The sequence below is a fragment of the Balaenoptera ricei genome, chromosome 8 (genome assembly GCF_028023285.1).
Source record: "Balaenoptera ricei isolate mBalRic1 chromosome 8, mBalRic1.hap2, whole genome shotgun sequence".
In the NCBI taxonomy this organism is placed as follows: Eukaryota; Metazoa; Chordata; class Mammalia; order Artiodactyla; family Balaenopteridae; genus Balaenoptera; species Balaenoptera ricei.
The window spans coordinates 113,970,971-113,984,616 of NC_082646.1; the positions used below are offsets into that span (position 1 = coordinate 113,970,971).

A 13,646-nucleotide genomic window follows, 5' to 3' on the forward strand; every position below is an offset into this window, starting at 1 on the left:
CTGTCTCCAAGCCTGGGTTCCAGGAAAGCCTGCGCTGCCCCATCTTCTGTGCACTGAGAGGTGGACTTTGACCCCGACGCTCGCCTCACTGTTCCGTCTCGTTCACACCTCCGGCCCCGCACCTCCCGGCTCCTGCTTCTAGAAGGTTCTTCATAGCACACGGAGACTTGCCTTTTGGGCCACGGGCTCCCCGGTGAGCCGAGGGGGTGGCACCCACGCCCATCCCCCTGCGCCCAGCCTGGCTCCAGGTGGGGGAGGACCTGCCCCCAGAAGCCCCTCTGCCTCCGTTCCATCGGCCTCTGCGGACTAAGCGGGTTTATTTGGGTTTTATTTGTTTTGTCGTCCCGCCTCTCCACCACCTTGGGGAAGTCCAGGCCCGGCCCCTGGGGTTTGCACAGCATGAAGGTGGTGGGAAGTGAGGACCGGGGGTGGGGGCCACGTCGGCCTCAGCAGAAGGGGCTGCACCCCCAGAAGGACCCCCCCAAACCTGAAAAGGCTAAAATGGCGACTCAGGTGGGCAGCGCCCACGGGGAAAGGCTTCCAGGTCCCTCCCTGGCGTCCAGCTCCAGGCAGCGGCCTCCCTGTGAGCAGATTCGGCGGCCTCGGGACCAGGCCCTGCAGGGAAGCCATCCTGGGTGAGGGTTTCCTGGGATCGGGGGTGGCTTCTCCTCCCCTTCTCCTTAAAGTAGGAAGCCTGGGGACCGCACGTGTTGGGGGCAGTTTTCCAAAGTGTATCGTTTCTAAGCCTTTGAAGCTATCTCTGCATCACCCTGGACATCAGGAGGCTTCTGGAAATTGCCATCCAGGCGCCAAGGGTGCGTTGACACCCTCAGTTCTGTGTCAGCACTTGCGATGGCATCTTCTGCCAGACGCAGCCACAGGGGCCAGGTCAAGGCTTCTGACAGTGTGCAGTGCGGCAGCCGTCCGGGTGCCGCTGGTCCTCTGAGCTGAGGCTGCGGTGACGCTTGGCATCAGTGGGCCTGGGACCCTCGAGGCACCTGCTGAGCCCCCGGGTCAGCCAGGCTCTGTCTATCTGCCCCTGTTCCCCCAGTGCCCACCTTGTCCCTGTGCCCACCTTGTCCTTCACCCGCCCACCTTGTCCCTGTGCCCACCTTGTCACTCCCCTGTGTCCACCTGTCCCCCTGTGCCCGCCTTGTCCCCCTCTTGGGGGACACAGGAGTCTGCCCACAGGGCCAGCGGGGACGGCGCAGGACACCATCAGATCCCAGCCCATCTGCAGCCCCACCTCCGAGAGAGGTGCACTTACTGGCCTGGCCTGTCAGGGGCACGGTCACCCCATCCCTAGTATAGGAGATGAGAAGGGTACATGGGTGGGGACGTGGCCTTGCTCCACACAGACCGCTGGGTTGGGTGGGCATGGCGGCTGGCGCCCACGGCTGGCAGGCAGGGGTGCTGCTAGTTGAGACCCTCTTGGCAGTGGCAGACACCAGCTCTGACCACCTGGAGTGACCACGGAAGGCCCAGCAGGCGCATGTCGGGGCACATCAGAGATGGGTGGCAGGGCACAGGCGTGGGGTGTGGACCTGAGGGACGAGCCAGGTGGCAGGGCCAGCGGCCACACTCGGGGGCCCTTTGCTCCGACCCTGCCCCTGCCCCTGCCGTCAGCCTGATGGTCCCTTCAAGTCTGAGGTTCCCAGGAGGGACCACCAGCCCAGCTCTGAAGCAAGTGTCTTGCCCGGGTGAGGCTGTGCCATCTGGGGCTCCTCCCGGGAGGAGACACAGGGTATCCGCTGCAGCCATCCTCATGCTTCACAGGCAAGAAGGTGCTGGAAGCTGAAGCAGCCAACAGACCTGGGGTCCGGCCCTGGGCCCCCTCCCCCACTCCCATTTTGTGTTGGTCCCTGTGTGGTGCAGGGACACAGCACCCCATACTGGCCCTCAGTCCATCAATACTCGGTTCCTCGAGGGCAAGTCTCTCCCAGGATGATAGGGGCAGGCTGGTCCTGGGGGGTGGTCAGGGGAGGCTTCTCAGAGGAGGCGGCAGCTGAGACTGAGCAGGAAATGGTGCTCACCCAGAGAGGGGAACAGGGCGGCCCCTCTCTCCACGGAATATTTTAGCACGCTGAGGTTGGGCCTGATGCCGTGGCCCTCACAGCCCGTAGTTTCTCATGTCCAGAGGCGAACTTGGCACCCGGCAGTGGCCGGCTTGGTCACAGTTCCTGACAGGAGCGCTCAGCCTCAGTACTGGGAACAGCGGGTGCCCATGGCGGGGGACTGGGAGGGTCCAGGTGAAGTCCAAGTGGGGCCGTCTCGGGTGGGGGGGGGGCACGCTGTGGGCGGGAGAGGGGCAGCCCCTCCCTGCTCTGCCCACTTGCTCCCAGCCAAGTGGGCAGAGGATGGCTGAGCGCCTTGTGGGCCTGCGCTGGCCTTCCCTGCAGGGAGGCTGCCCCCGTGAGCCCACCCAGCACCCAGGTCCCCTGTTCCTCCAGGCTTTGGGCATCTATCGGCAGGTCAGGAGCTGGCAGGGAGCTGTGCTCTGACCTTGAGGCAGCTGCCAAAGCAGTGGCAGGGCAGCTCAGCTGCATTTTGCAGGGACAGTGGGTGGGGCCACCAGGACGAGGGGAGGAGGCTGCTGGCCTGGGAACAGCTGTCGGGTCGCGGTGGGTTGCAGCTGGCCGGGTGTGTGGGGGAGGGAACCTGTTAGGGGAGGGTGTGAGTCGGGGCAGTCTTCGCAGGCAACGGCTGCCCCTGTTCCCAAGGCTTCTGGGGCGGGGCGGAGCTGAAAACACCTCCCTGCAGCCTCCCCGCCCACCCCAGGGGCAGAGCCAGGACCTGGCTTGGTGGGGTCTCTTCTCTGGGCTTCCTCCGAAGGAAGGAAGGGGTTAACTGGCCGGATGAGGGTCAGTGGAGGCCTGGGCTCCTCCTTGCCCCCTCCCCCGCCTCCAAGAGCCTTCCCAGCAGGTGTTGGGGATCTGTTTAATTACTCCTACAAACCCCCAGGCGAGGCGGGGTGCTGACGAGGGGCTGCGGTGCCAGCGGTCTGCTCAGCAGCAGAGGCGCAGAGCCTTGCGGAAGACGGTCCGGAACTCGGCGTTGAAGATGGTGTAGATGACGGGGTTGAGGGCGCTGTTGACGTAGCCCAGCCAGGTGACCGCGCTCACCAGCCGCGGGGGCACGGCGTACGTGGGACACAGCGCTCGGGAGATGTGCACGACAAAGAAGGGCGTCCAGCACAGCAGAAAGGCCCCTGGGGGCAGGGTTGGGGCTGCCGTGAGCGGCTCCCTGCCACGCCCCCCGCCCCGGGCGCCGCCTCACACCCCGGGCGCTGCAGTCTTCCCCTCCGCCCACGTCCCCCGGCCGGTACCCACCGACCACCACAGGCAGGACTCTCATAGCTTTGCGCTCCCGGCCCGTGATCTTGGCGCGTCTCCTCCTGCGGGCCCGCAGCGGGGGTTCGGCCGGCATGGCATCCGAGGGCACGATGGCATCCGAGGCTGGGGTGGCGTCGGGGGGCACGGCGGCATCGGGGGCCGGGATGCCGTCGTGGGGCGGGGTCGCGTCGGGGGCCGGGATGCAGTCTGGGGCCGGGATGGCGTCCGGGGGCACGGCGACATCGGGGGCCGGGATGCCGTCGGGGGGCGGGGTGGCGTCGGGGGCCGGGATGCAGTCTGGGGCCGGGATGGCGTCCGGGCGCACGGCGGCATCGGGGGCCGGGCTGCCGTCCGGGGGCGGCGGGCCGGGGCCGCTGGGGCGGCGGGGCGCACGGCCGTGCAGCTTGGCGCGGCGGGCTGCCTCCCAGCGCCGAAGGCCCCGGAACGTGGCCCAGTAGAGCAGCAGCATGAGCGGGCAGGGCAGGAAGAAGGAGCACACGGACGAGTAGACCACATAGTCGCGGTCCTCCAGGCGGCACACGGAGGGATCGCGGCTGCGCGCGTCGTTGAGGCCGCACAACACGGGCGCCGCCACCGCTGCCGACAGCAGCCACGTGGCGCCGATGAGCAGCAGCTGCCTGCCGCCGCGGCTCTGGCGGTTGTAGCGCAGCGGCACGGCCACCGCCACGAACCTGCGGGGAGCGTGGTGAGGGCGGCGGGGCCGGGGCGGCCCTACAGGGGACGGGGCGGCGGGGGCGGCCTACCTGTCCACGCTGATGGCGCACAAGTTGAAGATGGAGGCCGTGCACAGCATGACGTCCATGGCCATGAGCGTGTCGCAGAGGCCCGGGCTCAGCAGCCACACGCCGCCCTGGACCTGGGCGCAGGGAGGGGCCCCGTAGCAACAACAGACACAGGACGCTACCCTCCCCCAGCCGCCTGCCCAAGCTGTCTTTCTGACCCCCCAGTGGTCCCGGAGCGGAGGGGGCTGAACACGAGAGGGGAGGGGAGGGGAGAGGAGGGGAGGGGAGTGAGCCGGAGGCAGCTGGGCAGTCCTGCCCGCCCGTCAAGCTGGGCGCCAAGAGGCGCCCCCCCTTCCTTTCTCTTAGAGCTGAGAAAGGCCTGGGGGGGGGGGATCCTGGGGGGCATAGTCACCTGAGGACTGTGGTCTCTGATGCTGTGGGGCTCAGGGTACCGTGGGGCCCCTCCCTGCGCAGGGGGGGACCCTGCGGCCCTAGAGTGTGAGCCCAGCACCCCTATCCACGCCCCCGCCCCCGCAGACAGCTAAGAGTTGGTGTCTGCGGAAACTCACTCTCTGGGCCTCTAGACGGGTCATTTCACTCCTGTCCCCTTACCCGTAAGAGAGGGTGAGGATGGCACCCACAGCATTGTTACAAAGTCAAGTCCCCGGCACCGTGCCCGGCGGTCCCACCAAGGGCAAAGGAGCAGACAGCCGTCCCCCTCTAAATCCCCTCCTGCTGATTTGGGGCGATTAGGAGCTTAAGAGCTGTCATTGTGACGTCTCAGGGGGAGCGGCAGGTCATGTCTGTCCTTGTCCTGCTAGCCTCTGCCCCAGCCCTGCCCGGACTCACTGTGTCCACCTTAGAAAAACCAAGCCTCCCCTCCCCCATAGCCCAGGACGCTGTGTCCCCAACTCAGCCCTAAGCAGCTTTTCTCTGCCCAAACCGCAGAGTGGACATGGCTGGCACCAAGGGGGACCGACCCAAGGGCCAGACCTGCTCTGGGGCCGGAGGCTGCTGGACCCAGGTTCTGGCAGGGGCTCTGGACCCCACACCTGCACCTTCCCTTGGTTCCACTGTCAGGCCCGGGTGTCCCCTCGCTCCAGCTGTGCCCGCTGCCCTGCGGCTCCTGGCAGCTGAGCGTCCCTCCTGCTGGGAGCCCAGTCGGTGCGTGAGTGAGGGTCTCCTGCCCTGGAGCGCGCTGGTGCGTGCGCACCTGTGGCCCTGCCTGGCTATGGTGTAGCCTCGTGCAGTGGCGTGTGTGTCCCTGTGCCCCAGGGGGAGCCGGCATGGGGGTAAGCCGGAATCTGCCTGTCCGTCCAGCAGGCTCCCCTGGGGGAGTGGAACCCGGCTGAGGGGGCTGAGTGGGGGGCTGGACTGCCAAAGTCGCCTGTTTCTGGGGTCTCTGCTTGAAGGACAGAGGCATCTCTTGGGTAACAGACACCAAGACAGAAAGGGAGAAGAGGAGAGAGGGGCAGAAGAGGGAGGGCGGACAGACAGCAAAGCGGGCAGCTGGACAGCGAGATGGGGGAGGGGAGTGAGGCTCGGCGGTGCTGGCGGCTCCGGTCGTCCTGGGACCAGGCGCGGCGCCCAGCTCGAGGCTCCTGAGAGGCCAAGCGGCAGGGTCACGCTGGGTCCTCGGTGTGGCTCGGCACAGGGAACAGGGAGCAGGTGAGGGTGCGCGTGCGGTCGCGACGCGGGCTCACCTCGGAGTAGACGAAGAGAGGCAGCACGAGCAGGGCGAGCAGGAGGTCGGCGGCCGCCAGGCTCACGATGAAGTAGTTGGTGGGCGTCTGCAGGGCGCGCTCGGCCGCCACGCTCACGCACACGAGCGAGTTCCCTGCGAGCACCGCGCCGATGAGCAGCACGCCCCCCGCCAGCGCCGCCGCCGCCCCGGGGCCCCCCGCGCCGCCGCCCGTGCCGGGCCCGCGCCCAGCCAGCAGCCCGTCCGCGTCCGCGGCGCTGCGGTTCCCCATGGCGCACGGCCCCGCGCGCCCCGGCGGGCGCTCAGCACCGCGGACAGTGCCCAGGTCGGGAGCCGGAGCCCCGCCCCTCCGGCCCGCCCAGACTGGTCTTAGTCCCGCCCTGTCCGCCCGGCTCGATGGACCCCGGGGCGCTCTCAGTTGCATCCAGTCTTTGCCCATCTTGGACTTCTGCGCTCCGAGAGACGGGCAGGTGGACAAATGCAACGGCCCAAAGCGACCCGAATGAAGCGATGTGATTGGCACGGGCGGGCCCAGCATCGCTCTGCGCCTGGAAGGGTTGGGGGGCGACGCGCTGGTCTGAGCCCCGAGAAACCGACGGGAGTGCAAGGTCGGCCCGACCATCCCTCGAGACTCGCTGTCGCCCATGCCAGCGCCATCCCGCCCGGCCCCAGAGAGCCCCCGCGTCCCTACATGGACCCAAGCTGGGCGTCGCCTCCCCAGGGACCCTGCTGGAGGCCCTCGAGGCGGAGGTGGAGCCACTTCTCACTCCATCCGGTTCAAGCGTCTGGGGAGGACAACCTTTTCAGGCCACCAAGCGCAGCTTCCCCCCTTGCGGCCCCCTGATGATCGGCGGTGCCAGCTCCATGCTCACCCTTGCACCCTCTACACCCCACCCGACCCAGCCTCTTGGGCCCCTTTGCGTCCCCCCGCAATGACTGCAGACCCCAACCAGGGGCCGTGCACTCCCCCCACCCAAAGCAGCCTCTCCACCAGTCTGGACCACACTCAGTCACTCTCCTCTACCCACATCCACTGCCTGATGCTTCACCTTCCCCCCAGCGGCTGAGTGGTCAGCCTCAATTCCGGCTCCATCACCTCCGAGCCTGTGACCCTGAGCAAGCTGTGCACCCCTCTGAGCCTGGAAAATGAGCTTACCCCACAGAGCCTGAAAGGCCGTAACAGGAGGAAAGGCCATGATAAGCCCACAGGGGGCTTAGCAGTTGCCAGAGTTCTGCGTGCTCTTCAGACAGGTTTTACCTGAGTCGCTTCCTTCTTCACAGAGAAAAGCCCCAAATGAGAAGCCTCTCAACCTGCACCCTCCACTCCTACAAACTCACTAGACCCCGGGCCTCCCTGGAGCACTGGGGGTGGTTCTCCCTCCCTCCCTGCCAAGGATGAGCCTGGGGCCCCATGTGCCCATCACCCTCCACCTGCCAACATAGGACTGTAGGAGCTTGAGGGGCTCTGGGTACCGGGTCCCAGACCCATGCAGGAAAGACTGCATCGTATCCATGGGACACAGAGTTGGCAGAGATGGCTGTGCATGACAGGGAGGCCGGCCCAGACTGTCTCTCTCAGATTATGAAAGTGAACAGAAAGAACGTGCAAGGAAAATGTACAGTGAGAATTTTCATTATGGACTTACTGTGACCCGCAGCCTGGTCACTAACGGAGCCAAGAAGTGGGCTATGTAGCTGCATCACTCGGTGGGACCATCTAATGCACATCCTGGCCCCTCGTTTGCATCTGTGACTCCCTCCACCATGGGAGGGCCAGAAAACTCAGGATGCACCCGAAGCGCAGAGGTGCTGCCAGGAATCAAGGATCCTGATTTCAAAGACATCAGGAGACACAGGGGCCAGCTTGATGGACTGGCAGTGTGTGTATTAAAGAGAAAACAAGGACTCTGAAGAGACAGATGTCATGATATACTCATAAGGGGCAAAATCACTTGAGGTCTGATAAAGGAAAGGTGTGTGCAGGACGTGGTGTAGATGGGCATCCAGGTCTGAGTTGCATTCAACACCTCCATCCCTTTCATGTGGATCAGTAAAGGGACAGGCAGGCTTCCTTCCCTTCTGAAGCCTTGAGCAAGAGAACTCACAATACTAGTGACTAGGGCAGGAAGTTTCTTTTCTCACAAGACAAAAATCTAAGGCAGGGTTGGCTCTGTGATCTTGGGTTGGGTGCCAAGTTGTGAGTCCAGCCTAGCCTCCTATCTGCTTTGGGTCTCTCCTGGTCCTCAGACATCTGCCACCATTAAGAGTGAAAAGGTAGTCCAGACTGGGAAAGGATATAATATAGTTGCAATATAGATCTCTGATAAAGGATGCAGATCCAGAATATATAAAGAGCTCTGTCAAATCAACAAGAAAAGAAAGACAATCCCATTTTAACAAAGGTAAAAGTCTTGTACCCACATTACAAAAGAGGGTATCCTAATGGTCAATAAGCAAATAAGCACATGAGAAAGTGCTTAACATCCTTAGCTATCGGGGACATGACAATAAAAATCACAACGAGGGAGTTCCCTGGCGGTCCAGTGGGTGAGACTCCACATTTCCACTGCAGGCGGCACGGGTTTGATCTCTGGTCAGGGAACTAAGATCCCACATGTCGTGCGGCACAGGCACCCCCCCCCAAAAAAAATCACAAAGACATGTCATTGCACACTAAAATGGGAGGAAAATGTCAGATATGTAATTTGAAAATATTTCCTCCCAGATTGTAGCTTGTCTCTTCATTCTCCTAACAGTGTATTTGAGTTAATTTTTTTTTATGTGTAAGGTATGAGCTGAGGTGATTGATTGATTGATTGATTTTTCTTGCCTATGGATGTCCAGTTATCCCAGTACCACTTGTTGAAAATACTGTTTTCTCTCCACAGAATTGCCTTTGAACTTTTGTCCAAAAGCACTTGATCATATTTGTGTGGGGCTATTTCTTGACTCTCTATTCAGTTCCATTATCCAAATGTCTTTCCTTTCAACAATAGTACAGTCTTGATTATTGTGGCTTTATAGTAGGTCATAATATCAGGTAGTGTGCGTCCTCTAAATTTGTTCTTTCACAAAATTGTTTTGACTATTCTAGTTCCTTTGTATGTATGAATTTTAGAATCAGCTTGTCTATATCTACAAAAAAGTCCTGCTGGGAATTTGACTGGGGGAAATTGACATCTTAACAATATTGAGTCTTCCAATTCATGAATATAGTATATCTCTCCATTTATTTAGATATTCTTTGATTCCTTTTATCAGTATTTTGTACTTTTCAGCATACAGATCCTGCACATATTTTATAAGATTTGTACCTAAGTATTTTATGTTTTCTGGTACGATTGTAAATGGTACTTAAAAAATGTTTGGTTTCCAGCTGTTCATTGCCAATGAGCAGAAACAGAGTTTTGTATATTGACCTTGTATCTTTTGATGTTGCTAAACTCACTATTAGTTCAAGGATTTTTTTTTTCCCTTTGGTTTTCTTCAGGATTTCTACATAGATAATGATCTTGTTCATGAGTAGAGACAATTGTATTTCTTCTTTTCTTATCTGGATGACTTTTCTTTCTTTTTCTTTCTTTCTTTCTTCTTCTTTCTTTCTTTCACTGTAGTTGATTTACAATACTGTGTTATTTTCAGGTTTACAGCAAAGTGGTATATATATAATCATAGATTTAAATGTAAAACCTAAAACTATAAAAAATTTGGAAGGAAAGATGGGAGAAAATCTTTGTGACCAGGGATTAGGCAAGGAGTTTTAGACATGACACCAAAAGCATGGATCTACAAATGAAAAAAATAGATAAACTGGACTTCACTAAAATTAAAAACTTTCAGTCATGGGATGGAAGAAAATATCACCAAATTGCATTTCTAGCAAATGACTTGTATACAAAATACATAAAGAACTCTCAAAACTCAACAGTAATGATACTACGGGAAAGAAAACTGCAGATAAGTATCCCTTATAAATATACATATAAAACTCTTCGACAAAATATGATTAAGCCAAATCCAGCAGCACTTTTTAAAGGCTTATACACTATGACCAAATGGGGATTTATCCCAGGAATGCAAGGGTGATTCAACAGACAAAACTCAATCAATGTAATACATCACATTAATAGAATGGAGGAATAAATTTAATCATCTCAATTGATGCAGAAAAATGCATTTGATGAAATCCAACACACTTTCTTGATAAAAAGATTCAATAAACTAGGAATAGAAAGAAATTTCCTCAACACGATCAAGGCCATATATGAAACACACAAAACATCATACTCAGTGATGAGAGACTGAAACCTTTCCCTTGAGATCAGGAAAAAGACAAGGATACCCACCTTTGTTGCTTCTATTCAACATGTCCTGGAAGTTCTAGCCAGAGCAACTGGGCAAGAAAAAGAAATAAAAGGCACCCAAAATTGGAGAGAAAAAAGTAAAACTATTTCTATTTGCAGATAGCATGATGTCATGTATAGAAAATACTGAAGAAAAAAAAAAACCTGTTAGAGCTAACAAACAAATTCAACAAAGTTTCAGGATATAAGACTGACATATAAATATCAGTTATATTTCTATATATTAGCAATGAACAATCCAAAAATGAAATTAAGAAAGTAATTCATTTGAAATAGCATCAAAAAGAATAAAATACTTAGTAAAAAATTTAACCAAGAAGGTGAAAGACTTGTACACTGAAAACCAGAAAACATTGCTGGAAGAGATTAAAGAAGGCATAAATAAGTCAATCTAATGTTCATGGATTGGAAGATTTAATACTGTTAAGATGTCTTTTCTCACCAAATGATCCCCAGATTCAATACGCTCCCAATTGAAACTCCAGTGACTTTTTTTTTAAGAAATGGAAAATCCAACCCTAAAATGCATATGGAATTGCAAGGAAACCCAAATAACCAAAACATTCTTGAAAAGGAAAAAACAAAGTTGGCACAGTTGCTGATTCCAAAACTTGCTACAAAACTACAGGAATCAAAACAATATGGTACTGGTGTTAAGGACAGACATAAAGATCAATGGAATAGAATTGAGGGTTCAGATATAAACCCATACATCTGTGATCAATTGATTTTCTTTTTTAAAAATATTTATTTATTTATTTTTGGCTGTGTCAGGTCTTAGTTGCGGCACGCAGGATCTTTTGTTATGGCGCACAGGCTTCTCTCTAGTTGTGGCGTGTTGGTGTGATCAACTGATTTTTAACAGGGGTGTCAAGACTATTTAATGGGGAAAGAAGAGTTTCTTCAATACATGGCATTGGAACAACTGGACATCCACATGCAAAACAATGAAGTTCAATCCTTACCTCACATCATATACAAAAATTAACTCAAAATGAATCAAAGTCTAAAATATTTGATCTAAAACTATAAAATTGGGAATTCCCTGGCGGTCCAGTGGTTAGGACTCTGTGCTCTCACTGCCGGGAGCCTGGGCTCGATCCTGGTTGGGAACATAAGATCCCACAAGCTGCATGGTATGGTGGAAAAAAAAGAGTCTTACAAGAAAAATAATAAAAATTAAAATAAACCTATAAAACTCTTAGAAGAAAATATAGGGGCAAATCTTCATGACTTTGGATTTGCAATGGTTTCCAAAGAAGGTACACAAATGACCAAGAAGCACGTGAAAGATGCCCTACGTCACTCGTCATTGGGGAATCACGATTCAGAAGCACAATTTCATAGAATTCTAAAATTGATCTAACAATCTGATGAAGTTTTCATTAGTCTCCTAACAGTATCTTTTTGTAAACCTTGACAAGTAGCTCCTAGAATTTACATGGAAATGCAGAGGGTCAAAAATAGCTAAAACACTCTTGAAGAAAAACAAGGTGAACAGATTTGATCTGTCAGCTATGAAGACTTATAAAAGTACTGTAACTAAGATAGTGAAGTAATTGAGGCATTGTAGCTAAGACAGTACGAAGGATGACAATCAGGCTGATGGCATATAACAGGAAGCGTGGACTTAGACCTAAGTGCACATAGATGGTTGGTTCACAATTACAGTGACATTGAAGAGCAGTGGAGACATATGGTCTTTCAGTAACTAATGCTGGACAACTGGACAGCCGCATAGAAAAAACGAAACTCAGTCACTACCTAACACCATGTGCAACATAAATTCCAGATCTATATCTGGAACATAAAATAACGATGCTTTGGGAGGTAATATATGGGGTTATCTCCCATATATTATGTTGTTATCTTAATTAAGCAGGAGACAAGAAATAGGAAAACACTGTAAGTTTCACCATATTAATATTAAGAATGTTGTCTCCCTGTGTTCACCAGCCCTAAACTATTTACAACCTTTTCTCAATCCTGGCCAGTTTCCTGCTTTGAAGGACCCTTCTTAGAGCAATTGCGCCCTTATCCCAAAGCCTGATAACGACACCCCTTGAGCCATTCTCAGACCATGCTCTTTCTGGGTTGGGTTTGTTAACTCAGGTTCGTTTGATCAACGGGCTCCCTTGGCGATCTCAATTGACAGTCCTTAACTTTTTGAGATATATGCTGAAATCCTTACAGGTAAAATGATACAAGTTCTGAAATCTCCTCCAAAATTAATTTGAAAAAAATAGAGAAAATCAACAGGGATAGATAAGATTTATCATAAATTGTTGAAGCTGAGTAATGGTACATGGGCATTTGTCTACTTTTGTATGTTTTTAATTCTCTATAATAAGAAAAGTTATTTTTCTTTTTCCGGTCCTTAAGAGGGGATGTTCATTAAGGCCACAGAAAGGCTGCACTCTATTACCGTGGGTCCCAGGCTGACATTGTGAAAGCACCCAGCCAAACATAACATAAGTCACACTGGAGTGTGCAGTTCTGTGGAAGGCGGGGAAGAGCAGAGTGGTCGTAGATTTGAGAGAAATTAATTATTTTCAGTACCCTCCTATGACACTCCTAATGTAGAACTAAGAGTAGATACAATTAACTTAAACTTGACATTTAAATCTTGGTTAAAACAAACAAACAAAAAGAGTAGAGAATATTTTCTGTGCTTTAGTATTCAGAGAATAAAACTGTGTCACAGTGAGAGAAATTCTTCTGCTTCGAAAATGCTCCCTCCTATGTCCTACCGTGAAAAAATAAAGCTGCATATTCTTCCTCAGAACGCTGAATCCTGAAATTGGCCATTATTAGGATCCCACACACAGAGTGATGTCCGATTAGAGGCTTCAAATAGCTATTCACATACGTTGACTGTTTTCTGTGCGTTTGTAACGAGGACCCAGCCAGGGTTGACATCCTGGAAATCCCTGGGGCTCTCCCTGAAATCTGTGGGTTGAACGTGGCGTTTTGTCATGTAGCTTGTGTTGTGTGTTTCAAAGTAGGGTCCAAACGAGGCAAGGTGTGAGCGGACCCGTCCATTCCTGCTCCAGTTCCCATCAGGGTCCGGTCCTCGTTACCTGTCGCATTTCAGCAGGAAACGCTGAGGCAGCCACTCGTGGGTGTGGAGGACACAGGCCAGGACTGTCTCTGGAGAGATTCTGAGCAGCAGAGACAACTGGCGACAGCCATTCAGACGTGATGGAGGCAGCTAGTTACAAAATCCTCTGTGCCGTGCACATGCAGGGCACAGCCCGCCTCTCCTTGCCTCGGCTCCACCCGGGTCTGTCCTTCTATGCTAGTGACTGCTGGAGACCTCGAGCAGGTGTGACTGAAGTCACTCAGGGCAGTGGATGTGACCACAAAGGGCAGCAGGAGGGAGTTCTTTGGGGTGATGGACTTGCTCTGTATCCTGATTATGGTGGTGGTTACATGGATCCGTACATGTGTTGAAATTCAATTTTTACAGTATGTTAATTTTTTAGAAGTCAATTTTACTGCATGC

The 13,646-nt window shown here is 54.0% G+C and overlaps 1 protein-coding gene across 1 annotated transcript; it reads right to left on the minus strand.

Annotated features, from left to right (window-relative positions):
- Positions 1-3,005: 3,005 nt before the first annotated feature.
- DRD4 (dopamine receptor D4) lies at positions 3,006-6,081 on the minus strand. The gene is made up of 4 exons (XM_059929878.1): positions 5,779-6,081; positions 4,097-4,209; positions 3,330-4,024; positions 3,006-3,208 (listed from the first exon to the last, which is right to left on the minus strand). Exons 1-4 carry the CDS (start codon positions 6,046-6,048, stop codon positions 3,006-3,008), a joined length of 1,281 nt encoding a protein of 426 aa, XP_059785861.1. The 5' UTR covers positions 6,049-6,081.
- Between the last annotated feature and the right edge of the window lie 7,565 nt (positions 6,082-13,646).